Source organism: Phasianus colchicus, chromosome 2, assembly GCF_987193195.1.
Source record: "Phasianus colchicus chromosome 2, bPhaCol1.hap1.1, whole genome shotgun sequence".
Lineage (NCBI taxonomy): Eukaryota > Metazoa > Chordata > Aves > Galliformes > Phasianidae > Phasianus > Phasianus colchicus.
This window is the reverse complement of record NC_143437.1, coordinates 87,312,118-87,326,736: the sequence shown is the minus strand read 5'-3', so window position 1 is coordinate 87,326,736 and position 14,619 is coordinate 87,312,118. Positions and strand designations below refer to the sequence as shown.

The 14,619-nt window shown below is 37.2% G+C and overlaps 1 protein-coding gene across 2 annotated transcripts in view; it reads right to left on the bottom strand.

Annotated features, from left to right (window-relative positions):
• Window positions 1–127: 127 nt before the first annotated feature.
• HMGCLL1 (3-hydroxy-3-methylglutaryl-CoA lyase like 1) overlaps window positions 128–14,619 on the bottom strand; it is a 72,804-nt gene continuing 58,312 nt past the window's right edge. For both annotated transcript variants that reach the window (XM_031610952.2, XM_031610951.2), the window contains exons 8-9: window positions 4,561–4,686; window positions 128–447 (exon numbers count right to left, since the gene is read on the bottom strand). In XM_031610952.2, coding sequence (XP_031466812.1) covers window positions 334–447; window positions 4,561–4,686 — 240 coding nt within the window. In that variant the 3' untranslated portion in view covers window positions 128–333. The remainder of the gene's footprint in view (window positions 448–4,560; window positions 4,687–14,619) is intronic.

Genomic DNA, 14,619 nt, shown 5'->3' with positions numbered 1-14,619 from the left:
CTATGTATTCACTGTTTCCAACCAGTTCAACTGAAAAAAAACCCAAAAACAAAATTCAACTTAAAGCATGGTAAAATGGCCTTCTGTTTATACAGTTTTCTCACCTGTATAAGTACCAAGCATAGTGTTCTTTATGACAGTCATTTATTTCATACTTATAAATAAGAATTTTCAACAAGACACTACAGTATGGATACTCTTTCCATAACAGAAAGTTATATCTGGGTTCTATTTTAGTTCTTTGCTGAAATGGTTTTCTTATATTTGGTTTCTTGATGTGTGTCCTTGGTCAAGGTAGATGACAAATGTAATTAATCTGCAAAGAAAATCTGTTTACTTGATAGTTCCGGTATTGAAGGAAGCTTGTGCAACCTTTGAGTTCGTTTTCTTGTTCAAAGCTGTACAGATGAAGTTTCCAGCTTCCATCACGGTATAAAGATTGACTCCCTGAAAAATAGAGGTAAAAATCATTAATAATAATAAATGCACACACACTGAAAATGCTTAAATGTCATCTTATTTTGCTCTAGGGCCTAATTTTTGGAAAGGGTCTGACTCATAAGTCATTAATGGAGCTCAGTAAAGTCGTGGTAACTTGCACAACAGTCACAGCTTCCTGTTGGTGGGAAGTTCTACCAGTAACAGGGTGATCTCTTACTCTACTGATAGTGAATCAAGTACTATAGTAATAAATTTTGAACTCTAAAGAATCTGGAATAAAGAATCAGAATAATAAATGGAAGTTGGAAGAACAATATATTGTCTAAATACGTGCTGCAGTTACTTATCACCAAGCGCTAAAATACTTGATGCTTGTAAGTATTCCATCTGCATTTCAGGAAAATGGAAGAAATCTATTGGCAACTAACATCAGTGAGAAACAGGATTCTGCATTCTCTTGAACAAATAAAACCTTCTTGAAAAAGTTCCCGTCAGTGCAAAATTACTGTTTACACTGGTAACCCAACTGTGCAAAAACTTGCAGCTGCTTGTTCAGTCCTAGCTAAAACGGTCTCTTGAGCGACTCACATACACTTGAAGTTTTAGAGTTAGATCATATTAAGTAATTTAAGCTCTTGCACCAAAGACTGGGAATCAGAAACCAGTAAAGCCAATAGAAGGGAGGCAAAACAAGACATTCAACTGCCAATACACTGAATAGCTATACAGAACGGGGAGTAGTGTGTCAGTCAGCACTAAAGAGTGCAAGACTTATTACACCAGAAAGATATTCTCATAATACTGCACTGAAGTTTATACCAAGACTCATTTAGTTGCTCAGAATTTTTAAAAGATCTAGAGCTTATTTCCATGTTCTACATTAAACATGTTCTACATTAAACTTAATCTTACAATTAATCTTACCAAGAACATAAGTTCTTGGAGTTGGCTACAAATGTTAGTGAGTACAGAGAATACTTCACAAAAACGGAATAAAAAACATTTGAAAAACAAACCAAAAAAAAAGGACTAGTTTCCAATGAGCTACAGTAATCAGCACCACCTCAAGCTTATTGTTCATTTTTAAAGAGTTATAACTCTTTATATATATATATATATAAAGATATATATATATATATATATATATATATATATATATAAAGATATATATATATATAAAGATATAAAGATATATATATATATAAAGATATAAAGATATAAAGATATATATATAATATATATAAAGATATATATATATATAAAATATATATATATATATATAAAGAAAGGGTAATTTCACTCATTCTGTTTTTATTTCATTGGTCATTACTCAGCTTTAGTCTGTAGGATACTATTGTACATAACAGTCTAAAAATTCTTAAGAGCATCTGTGCTTTTTATTAAGAAGCAGCAAGGTACATTCCACCACAGACATACTTGGTGGTTAGGTTATGTAAGATGCCAAAATATGAAACCAAAACTATACAAAAATCACATTTTCAGCACTGTAACACTGTAAACATGATGTTACACATGTTGATAGGAGCATATTTACATTTCATATTCATTAAATGGAACATAAGCATATCTGCCTTTATATTGTCACTCTTATATGGCATGAACCCAGGTGGATTACAATGAAGTAATCTAAAAACATAGCTCACAGATGGGTGTAGGAAAAGAGCAGTGACAGATATTTGTAAGGTTGTTGAGTCAAAATAATGTCTTCAGATAGATAGTCAGACACATACTCAGGTGTATTTGGTAATCATTTCATATATTCAGAATTATTCCTTGCTACCATGAAACACAGAAACAAGTTTCTCCAATAGCATCGATGAGCATGAGTAAATTACTTCCATCAGAAAAGCATCTGCCAAAAAGCACAGTTCTTTAACTCTCGCTGAGTTCAATTAATTGGTTCTCATACAGCACTCATAAATAACAAGTCCACTATCTGTATGAACTTCGTTTTCATTGTCAGGATGTGAGGGTAACAGTATCTAGTCAATAAGCCTTTCTTAGAAGTGTTTGTTAACCAAACTTCAAAGGCGTTGTAAGCACACGTACTGTTTACTATAATTACACAGGAACCATATAGAAATTGTCTTTATAAAATATACAGGGTCCCTATAAAGTTTAGAATCAAGAATATCCCAAGTTGGAAGGGATCCATTAAGATCACTGGATCCAACTCCTGGCTCCACAAAAGGACCACCCAAAAATCAGGCCATACATCTGGGAGTGTTGTTCAAATGCTCCTTGAACTCTGTCAAGTTTGGTGCCATGACCACTGCCCTGAGGAGGTTTTTCCAGTGCCCGATCACCCCCCAGTGAGAACCTTTTCCTGATGTCCAGTCTGAACCTCCCCAATGCAGTTCCATGCCTTTCCCTTGGGTTCTATCGCTGGTCAACAGAGAGTAGATCAGCACCAGCGCATCTGCTCCCCTTCATGAGGAAGTTTCATGAGCATGAATGATCTATGACATTATTTTCTGTCCATTTACCATGGTACAACCAATCAGTTGTAGATAGACTATGCTGTAAATTTCACATTTATCCTTCTAAAGATTCATTTCACACATCATATCTTAGTTAGGCAATGTGAAGAACAGTATATAGCAAATATTAATTACTATTCTTATGTATCTAATCAATCTGAACACAGTAACATGCACTAAAATACTGCCCATCCTTTGGCTGATACTTTACATGACTTTAGTCAACAAAACGAGTGCTTTAGTGCATCACTGAAAGGAACAAGAGAAGGATCTCTTTGCAAATGGACAGCATTAGTAATTATAATTTCATTTTTATGCCATCATACAAAAAGGCCATAATAGATTTTTTTCAATGATTATTTTACAGAAATGGCCATGGTACAAAAACCAAGACTGCAAAGAACAGAACTCATATACTAAAAGAAGAATTTTGAAACTGTCTACATCCACAGATTTGTCTCTCATCCAGTAAACCACTCTCTTTTTAATGGGCCAGAAAAGAGTCAAGAAGCAAAGCCTTGTGCTTTGCTATTTCATAATTTAATTTTTTTTTAAAAAAAGAGCACTAAATGTTTGAGGATGAGATATCTATCTTCATGGGATTTGGCATTAGCCTTTAGAATAAGCTAGATTCCAAACCATTCACAGACTAGTAAATCTTATCAACCAGACTGGAACAAGGTACATTTCTTTCAATTAGGGTGTTTTTATTCAATTGATTCCTTTTGCTGGGAGTCGGTCAGAAAAGTCAGTGGGTATTTTCCCCAGACAAAGAATATTCTGAAAGACTGTTTAAACAGTACACTAAAAGGCATGGTTTCTCCTCATTCTAAATAACTGTTATTTTAAAAGAATGTGCACCTTCTTCATGAAAAAGTCACCCAAATCACCTATGAACAATTCAAAACTGAGTCCACTTGTACAACAGACACTTGAGATTAAAACTTTTCTGAACAGGTATCTGACATCTAACTAGAATTCCCTAAAAAGCACATGGAAGTAGATGATCATTACAGTGAACTCTGTAAGGCACAGAATATGATTTTACAGTGGTAAAGGGATGTTAATTTCAGAAGGAAGTACCATGATCCTATTATGTCAAGCAACTCTGTTAGAAAGAATGCCATACTGAACTTCAATAGACAAATAATTCCTCGTAACTTAGATCTTTGTATGGCAGATGTCAGACTTCAAGCTCTTCTTGAAGTGGCTTAAATGCAAGCCACAGACATTACAGTTTTGTCAGCTCCTCCTACGTCTAAATTCAAGGTAAAATCAGTGCATAGCTTAAAGCAGTAAAAATTCATTATCATAGAACCATAGAATCGCTCAGGTTGGAAAAGACCTTAAAGATCATCGAGACCTAACCAAACTACCCCAATTGAGGCAATACACTGACTCTAAGCATTTGCTACTGTGCTCCTCATATCTCCAAGGTAAGGAAATAGGGGTTATTCAAATCTCTGCCAAATACAGTTCTGATCTAGATTGCTTACAAACATCATTCATGTTTTGACAAGCCATGTTAAAACACTGACCTGGCAAAAACTACCATTTGCATCCAATATTTTACTGCAATATGCCTTAAAGTCTTAAATACAAAGTAAAGAAAACTTACTGTATTGATCCCCAGACCATTAAGCATGTATATCACATCCTCTGTAGCCACATTTCCAGTAGCACCTTTTGCATAGGGACAGCCACCCAAACCTGCAACAGACGAATCCACTACAGCAACTCCCATCTGGAAAGTAACAAACACAGAAAGTCATCACTATCAAGAAGTATTATTTATAATTGTTCATAAATAGCAGACTACACACGTTATTTACCATAGATAAAATACACATCTCCACAAATGGAGGCATTCCTCAGAGGAAATTTCTTATAACTGCCTTAGTCCTGACATCTTTATAAGGTAAAATTCTCCAAACACAGGATGTGGAACAGAGAACTTATGTGTGATTTCGGCAGATAAACTGATTGCTGTTTTAGAGCCAACCATAGTTCTGTGGTATCTTACTCCTTATATCTCCACATTATTTTTAAGCCTGTATCTAGTCTGTAAAGGCTTTCTAATAACTAAACATAATCAATACATTATTCAAATATGTAATTTTAAGCATATGTACAAATCTTTGCAAGTTGGAAGTTTTAATACTAGCATCTGATTTATGTGTCATTCAATGATTTTGGTACATAAATACTCTGTGTTTTGCCCTTCCATGAGGAATGTCAGTAATAGCATTTTCTTTTCTCTAACTTTCTTCTGGTTTCTCTTATTGGAGGTAATGAAATAACCATGTTAACAACTCTTTGAACTCTTTTCTTAGTTTTTGGTTTAGATGAGGACTATGAGATATTTTCACCAAGTTGAATGCTTCAATGTCAGGAAGGATTACTTTGGGAACATCTTTTAAAAGAGTTTGAGCTCAAAACAAAGAAAAAAAAGCAGTAAAGAGCAGTATCCTGGTGACTCTGACTCTTTCTTTACAATCTTCAGAAGTCTAAAAGAGAATAGTTCCAAGTCCATTAAATTTCACACCCTGGCACAGCATTCTGAAATCTGACTGTTAAGTGTTAAGTTGCTTGGAATTACTCATTAGTTTGGGTATCATGGAAGCTCTCCATAGGTACAGGTTCTGATCTTGACTTTGAGTACTTTTTAACGAAACACATGTAGCATGTTATCAGAGTGTAAAACTTTCAAATTCAAATTAAGACTTAAAAAAATAGCCAACTGTCTTTAATTCATAATTCTCTGATTCGGGCAAGAGTTTGGATTAAGGTTATTTTAGGATGGTTTTTCCAACCTACTGATCTCTTTCTCTCTCCTGATCCTCACTCAGGATAGTCACAATAAAAAACACTAAAAACAATTACTGACTTTCCCCAATAGATAACACTACATTTCCTACGGGATAAAGACTTTCCTGGGAAATTGGTCAGGCAGAGCAAGGAACTCGAGGCTGTAAGCGCCAGCACTTTGTTCAATTTCTTCTTTCAGTGACCAGATTTTAGAATAAAGCTGAAATGTGGAAGCATTTTTCTTCTGTTACATTTGGCATGTGATCCTAGCCACTGGGCCTACCTTGCCAGAGAAAGCTCTTTATCTTTCCCCTTGTAGATCAGGCACCTTTGGAAGCATTCAAGCTCTAGAGATAATCAAGAGGTAGGCAATGGTATTAGACAAAAGAAGTCATCAGGTCTTCAGAGACACCAGCATCTCTCTACCCTAAGCACACTAGAGTGTTCTCTCCTGCTAGGGCTAACTACCTAAAATTTAAGCAGACCTGCACCAAAAGTTTAGACAGACCAGATGTGGGTGGGTGCACCCAGAATGAGGACAGGAATTCTTGAGCACAGACAAGCTTTCACCCCAACCCTGATGTTGAGTCCTGAGAGATTCAGAGGTTAAATCATTTCTGTTGTTTACATGTGCAAGTTATTAAGACCATCTTAGGAGTATGACTGCAGTACAAGCTTACTTCTGTTGCTCGCATTCATACAAGTACTTAACAATTCCCATAGGCTAAACTGGGAGCCTGAGTTTCTCCTTCACAGCCACAGATACAACTAGCTGGCAAGGCAGGCTAAAGATGAGTTCTGGATGTTGCAATTGCAAAGTACCTTTCCAAATATACCCATCAGCTTCACCTTACATGTGGGAGGTTTTAGTTCTGAAATAAACTTCCCTAAGGTTTTGTTGTACTTGCTTCTAAGTTCTAACAGTGCTTTCCATAGTTCTGCCATTGGCCTTTGAATTTGGCTCTTTGAAGTTCTGGCAGTTCTGGAGAGGAAAAATAAAAGAGGAATCCAATGAAGTGTTGTGCTATGTCCCGTTCTAAAAAGGGAAACACTATCTCAAGCTAGGTAGTTGCTAAAAGCCTGTAATAAAGACCTCAAATGAGACAAGGCACATAACCATGACAGGCAAGGCAGTAAGTACTGTTTCATATTGCTCACACAATGAGACTTTCTGAGAAGGGATATTGTACTTAAAAGTATACTAATCTGTGAATTATGGAGTGAATCACCCAAGTACACGTTTCGCATTTCAGTCACTTGTCACACACTTTGTTTGTATAACCCACCGGTCAAAAAAATGTGTTATACAACACATCTGTGTCCAATACACAGAGGGTATGCATTTGTGATAGCTTTCAACTGGAAATTCTGTTTCTTTCGCACTAATTGCTAAGATTCATACATTCACTCTGGATGTCATTGCTTCGAGCTCCAAAGTGGTAACTGATGGGTTTGCAAGCATCTCTGCAGAATCATGGAACAACGAGGTTGATCATCTAGTTTAACTGTAAAACACACCTAAGGTCTGTTACTGGAAAGCTTTAGGGCATAGTGAAGGTTTAGGAAGAAAAAAGGGAGATTACAATATGGATGTGCTATTTCAATGCAAACATGCATCCTCCAACCATGCTTGCTCTCTCAGTCTGATTTTGAGATTCCCATCAGAAATAAATATTTCCATCAGAAATGTCTGTTTGAGCAGTAAAAAGTTAGAAGAACATGTCCTTTATGGAGTTTCCTCAGCTATCAGCTTAAGTCTTAACTGTTAGAGAATTCTTCTTGATGCACTTTTTTTTTTGTTAAAAGAAGATCAGCAAACTCAGGACTAGCTTTAGTATCATACAAACAGTCATCTTCTAATTCCAGTGAATTATCTCATGAAACACTTTCCACTGAGCAAACATGGGAAAAATATCAACTAAATTGGTTTTGGTGACAAAGTAACATCTGAATACAGATATGCTTGTACAGATAGCTGTGACGCCACTGTAATGTTGCATTTGCAGTGCAAGGTCCATACCACTGGAGTATATGTTTACTATTCTTTGTTGGAAGGGTTTGCGAACATATGGAGGGGTACAGGATATCACAGCAACATAAACGAAATACACATCTTTGTTTAAGCAGATCCTAGGACTCTCAGGCAGCCTCACTGGATCAGTTCAAACTACTTAAACTGTAAACTGGAGTAAGCTCCATTTTGCCTATGTAGGCATGAGCTTTCTGCTGGCTAAGCAGTGGTAGCAACAACTTCCAGATGACAGATGATTACTGGGAGACAGTCTCACTTAAACAGCCAACTATTTTCCCTAAACAGAGAAAGAAGGAAGTGTAGTCACAGTTTTAAATAGTTAACAGCCCCAGAATGGCAGCTTTCATGCTAGTTTGGGACACTCTGAGAAGCAGGATATAAACTTGTCAGTCTGTATCTGCATTAGGATGGATGTGCCATTGAAACATTCAGCAAGTTGTAGAGAAGGTCTTAACGATGTATATAATACAGCAGCTCTGACTAAATTCAAATCTGATGATTTCAAGTCATTTCTCTTAATATGCAGTGAGTGGGTCTCTGCCTTTAGAATTCTGTTCTTTAAAGTCCTTTTTAGAACAGTTCAGACTGCCTGCTGCACCATACCGCCATTTAAGCATCAGGCTCAGCAGCATCCATCTGCTTTTGCATGTGGTACTTCTTTCAGTGATAGGCATCTACAACGTGCTTTCTGATCCATGTGCAGAATCACTGCAGTTCATCTCCAGTATGGCCCCATTCAAGAAGTACTTAAATAACACATACTCCAAGATCCATTCTAACAGTGCTAAAAACAGATGTTGGAAAACATCCTTCAGCAGCACTACTAACTAATTTGGAGGTTAATATTACAGCACAGCCTGTCCAAGCTCAGAGTCTGAAATAGCACCTAATAAATAACTTCTCTGCAAGTTTGAGCAGCTATGAAGCTATTTTGCTTTTGCAGCCCTTAAAAGCAGAAGGGGCTCTAAAAGGAAGGCAAAAAAATTGATAGGAAGTGTAAAATAAGGCCTCATCCTTCAACACATGTACAATATTTGACAGGGTTTTAAAGGAGATAATGAGTTTCAAGCCTTTCAGTAATCTAAGCTTGCTGTCAATATGAGATCTTTAAAAAGCCCACAGTCTCATTGTCACTTCCTGACAGGTACTGAGCTGTGCTGAGATTCATGAGACATTGCCCTGCAGCTATTTCATAGAATACATCCAAGAGGAGCACTCACTGAGCCGTTCACATAAAGATGTATGTGGGTGAACAATGGCATGTCTTCCCGGACCACTTAAACGTTCCAATCTTTCTAAAGACTTGTAGAGTTTTGATCATCACTAAATTCCTGATAGCAGTTCCTGAATATCTTCTAAACTTCAGCTTTGGCTAGTATCAATTCACTCTCCAGAGAAAGCAGAAAGCTCTTTCCTTCTGTCCCGTGTTAACTTCCTAATTCCCCAAAGAGAGAGCAAGGAATTCAATTCATCACCTTTGTCAAATAGCCAATTTTAACAGGAAACCAATATTGCCAGTGGACAATAAATGCTTCGTATTTCTCAGTTTGCTTTACTGACTCCCCATAAATTCTTGTTGTGACAGTCAGCCTTCTTCATTACCCATCTTTAAACCTGACTTCACTTGACAGAAATGTGTGTTTGTCCCTTTCTTAAAAATGGCAAGATCAGCATCAGTAACTTGAGGGGTGCATAAACTGTATATCAGAAGCAATAATCCAGGTCTGTCATAAAATTTTTTAACGATGAGATTTTGAAACTATAATATATACTCTTTTTCTGGCGTTTAACTTTCTTTCTTTCTTTTTTAATCAATTGCATTTATCAAGTACTTAAAAGATGTAGCTATTCTGAGAACTCCTTGTAGGAACATCAGTACTTCAGACAGAAACTTTTCTATGAGTTATATTCTCAAAATGACTAAAATCAAGATTTGTCAGTCCCCTTTACTTCAGTAAGACAACATAAGTAAATATTTTTCTAGTATATGAACAATTAGAAGCACGTATTTCTACACATAGACCAATACAATGTGATGCCACCTCTCCCTGTGGAAAGCTAACTTCATTTCCCTTCTGCTTCTCTTTTACTCCTCTCTTGCTAAAAATTAAGGCATCACAAAAGCACTTTTCAGAATAAACTGCATCACTACTGACCACAGGGTGTCACTGTTACATTAAAATCTACTATTTCACATTCCATTTCTTTAGAAAATTAGTACGCTCAGCCAAAAAAAAAAAAAAAAAAAAAATCCTTTTCTCCTTAAACATACTGAGATGCAAGCAATTTGTGGGCAGACGTGCTGCATAAAATAGGTTAAAACAGCATTCCTTTAATGTATTGCACACATCTTTTCATATTGCTACTGACACATTTATTATAAGCAAAGCTGGCAATGACATCTAGAGTTAAAGTTCCCTAACACTTTCCATCATAAGGCCCTACTTTCAGTTGTTTATTACTTTGTCAGCCTTTAACTGCTGGATCTTATATTTTCCATGCCTTGTCTCTGCCTCAGGCTGTATTGTTTTGGAAAGTTTTAGTGAAAAATGGAGTTGGCTGCTTCCGAGAACAAGTTTTGGGGAAGAAAAATGCTTTGTTATGCTAATATTCAATAATTCTAACACGAGCTTCTTGGAGACATTCTTGTAGCTTTATGCTCTCAAATGTGGAACAGGAGTAACACTGACTTTAAGGGCTCACACAGCCTGGGCTGAGGAATGCTTCACCTCCCTGTCAGGAACCTGAGCAGCCTGGTATCTAAAATGCCCGAGAGTTAAGGCATCAACAACTGACCATGTTCACTCTCAACAAAGAATGAACTAGGGAGCAACTTCTCTCTGAAACTACAAAAAGCCATGCCTCTGCCCTACACTGCATCATCTCTACGGGAAACATCTCACCAACTGGTTGCAGCACACTGTGCTGTGGATCCAGTTCTTCAGCGAAGCCTCCTGGATATTTCGGAGGAATCAATGCCACTAAGTGTATGAGAGAACGGCTTTTGTCAAGAATTTTGAGATTCTGAAACATTCAGAAATTCCTACTCAAAATCTGAAAATTCAGAAACCACTATTATTATTGATTTCACTAGTATTGCTTTTGCAGGCACATTTTGTTCTCTTAACGGTACATGCACTCCCCTTTATTTACAGGACATTATAGTTTGCTTACTCAGGGCTGTATGTTAGAGCTGCTCCCCTACTAAGGATCACTGACCCTGCAAGGGGAGAAGAGGAGACATTTCCAGACCCACGAAGATGTGATGATCATAGGGGCACCAAATGGCTTTCCATTCTCCCTTCTCAAGCAACCCAGGACATTGCCTGATTTCCCAGCTTGGTTGCTGGAGATTTGAAGCAGAAATTCCTGCTCTCGGCTAAAGCTCTAGTGGTTTCACACTGTTTGTTCTATCTTCTGAATTAATCTGATTTAAAAATTTAGGATAGATTCAAGTTTGTACAGTCAGGAGGCAACATAAAATAGTAATTTTGGGATCAGAAAGAAAATAGAGTAAGAGAAGAAAAGCTATGGGCAACAGTGGAGTGGATAGGATGAAACACGTTATGGACACAGATAAAATAACACCTATGCCACACCTATGTAGCCACAAGGTCCTTCTCACATACTACATCACATTGTAAATTAATAAAAATAAAGGTCTGAGAATCAACAGGGAAGACAAAAAGATTACTTAAATTGATGGAAAAGTTTCTGAGGATTGTTCTGAGAGAGAAAGAATGAGCTGAGACTAAAGAAAGCTTGTTTGAAACACATGACACTGAAGGTCTGATGAAGAAACAAAACCCACTCATTTTGCCAGGGATGTCTACAGAGGATAAGCTGAGCAGAGATATGCTCACTGAGATAAAATGGCTGAATTATCATAATGCCTGAATTACAGAGCAGCAGCTTAGAGCATACTGAAGATTGGAGCCACAGAAGAATATGAACGGCTGAGATACTGGCTTCAGGGAATGAATTTTACTGTAAGTTACAATACTGAAAATGGTAAGTGCTACTACGGTGGACAGAAGAAAGGCACTGTTCTAGTATTTCAAGTGGATGTGGAAAAAGTGGAATGCATGAATTCAGTGAAAATAGCAAATCTGACCCCAGCATCGTAGTGCCTGAAAAGGCTGCTTATTCCTAAATTCAGGAATCATATAATCTAGTTCATCTATCTTAGCTGCCCTTTTTTAGATATTTGTACTTCAGATAGAAATTATAAATTTTTCAATCTCCTCATTCACTCCTGATTAGCATCAGCCAGCTCCTACCCCTTTTAGTTCCTGGAAGACCAGCTTCTGCTGATCTACTCTGTGGCTTGAGCTGGGTGGCCAAAAACCTGGAGGTCTAATTTCCCTCACTTTGTATACACAACACTTCCAGCAGGATGCATTAAGTGGCAGAGAATACTAGCTTGTACCTATGTGAGAAAAAAAAAATAGGTGGGCTGCTGAAAATATAGATATAAATACAATCAAACTCATTTGTAGCAATGATGGTGCTTATATAGAAGCTGGAAAAGCAGAATAGAGCTACTTCTATATAGCAGTATGTAAACAACAGGGTATCTTAAGGAATGGTAACAGCATTTACAATCCCATCTGACTTTAATTCAGACAGAGCTCTCACACAGCAGCACCTGACTCCCCTAGAGCCAGGAACATCACCCACCCACAGAAACCACTTTGTTTTGACTTTTATTCCCCGTGTTATCTCTGAAATTCCACCCACCTGCCACCCTGCCAGCAAAAAAGGGGACCTCCCCAAAATCTCTGGGGCTGGTATCTCCAGATGTGTTGTGGAGATCCTATCAGCTCCCTAAGGGCTGATCACCCATACAGCATGTGTGGTCTTCGTGGTCTGAAACTGCTGCTGCTGCTTCACTGGCATGGAAGCCAGGGAAGCTCAACAGACAAAACCCATCTAAACAGAATACTCTGCTGAAAGCTCAAGTTTTCAGCAATTTAGAAACACCAGGGTGGTGGTGGGTCTGTCCACATGCCTTGAGAAGCCTAGAACATCTGTAATATCATCTTCCCCCCAAAAAAACTTTTCAGTCAGATTTTATTGCACTTCCCTTAGGCAACAGCAACATTTAAAGTCCTGTCAGTAAAGCCAGCTTCTTAGAAGAACCTATTTTATAAGCATAGAACTCTTGCAAACACAGTCTTCCAAAAGTACATTGGAATAATTCTTACTTTACTAAAATTATTCTTCACTGGGAGCTTGCTTGAACAGGGACATGAACTCCAGGCCTATATCACTACTATTACATTTGTTAAAATAATTCTACCCTGCAGTTGGAACTCATAGATTTGATGCCTCTGGCAGATCTCAGTAACAGTCACTGAAATACCATCATTCCCAAATAAGCAGGCAGAAAGAAAAAGTCCTGTTTTTATCAGGAAATAAAAGTCTGTTTTCATATTTTTAATTATTCTTACTTTTTTTTGGGGGGGGGGGGGAGCAGGATGGGAGGAGGAAGGCACTGGTTTTCTTACTTTACAAGGCTATTTGCTTTGTAAAAAAAGATACCTAAATGAAATCACAGACATTTCCAGCATAGAACACATGTTACAATAATATAATTTGCTACTTTGGACAAGGAAATCAGGAAATCACTTTAATTTTCATCAATGAAAAAATGTATTATTTCTAAGCACTGTTTTAGTTGTTCAGACTAATTCAAAATGTATAAAAAATGTGCAGAAATTCTAGTTTTGTTCTCCCATGTTTGCCTTTTTTAACGTTTCATATTTACGACACATAGTATAAGCTCACTGCAGTCACTTCATGTGATAGATAACTGCTCTTCTCATTTCTGATAATGTATTTCATGACAGTAATGAAGAATTGTGCACTCTACCTCAAGTTAAATGAATGTATATCACTATCATTCAACCTTACTCCATATCAAAGGTCAGGCCAAAAAGGATTTGTAGACACAATGCTATTAAATAAAAGGTGCAGCTTTTTATTCAGGCAATATTTCTATTCGTATTTCTATTTTCATAATCCCCTGAGTGAAAAAAACTACTTTATTCTATTTTAGTATGTAGGATGTAAGGAAGTTTGGAGATTCTACTCCTCGTTATTCATTGACTAAATATATTCACCATGAAGAAGAGCAAATTGCCAAAGGCGTATGGTAAACTACCCTTAGAAAAAACTCCTGGCATTTATTACATCATCTGGATTACACAGGTGCATATCCATCTTCTCCCATATTTGGAAAATAAGAAATACATTCTCCATTTTAATACTTTTAACTTATTTACAGCTAGACCTGGAGAGTTAATATTTATCATCGCAAAGTATAAAGCCAAATGTCCTTTTTCTTCAGGAGCACCAAAGATTAACAGATTAGAATGTTTTCCACATGTCCATTTTACTGTCAAGAGAATATTAAAGAAGTTTTCCAGCTTCCGCAGCTCAGCCAGATGTCAATGGATCCCACAGTGAAGCAAAATTGGCTGAGTAGCCTTCTCATGACCCCAGCATTGTTTTATCAAGGATCACTTTAAAAGTATAAAGGGCCATTTCTTGCTGAGTTCTGTAATGTTTTTCAGCCCTTTTCCCCTGCAATTACACAAAAGTGCTGACTTTGTTGAACTACTGATATGCAGTAGTATTTCTTATGACTTCTCTCACACTGTGCTGTAATTGCTGTTTGTGTTGGCACAAGAAAAGTACCACGTCTTGTTTCCACTGTACATTTCCGGACTTTGGTTTCAGTAACATCAGTGTGGGATATTGTACTGGGCATATGTTTTGTTGTGTAAACATTAACTGGTAATTTACCCCGTCAATCTCCACAGTATGGCCTCT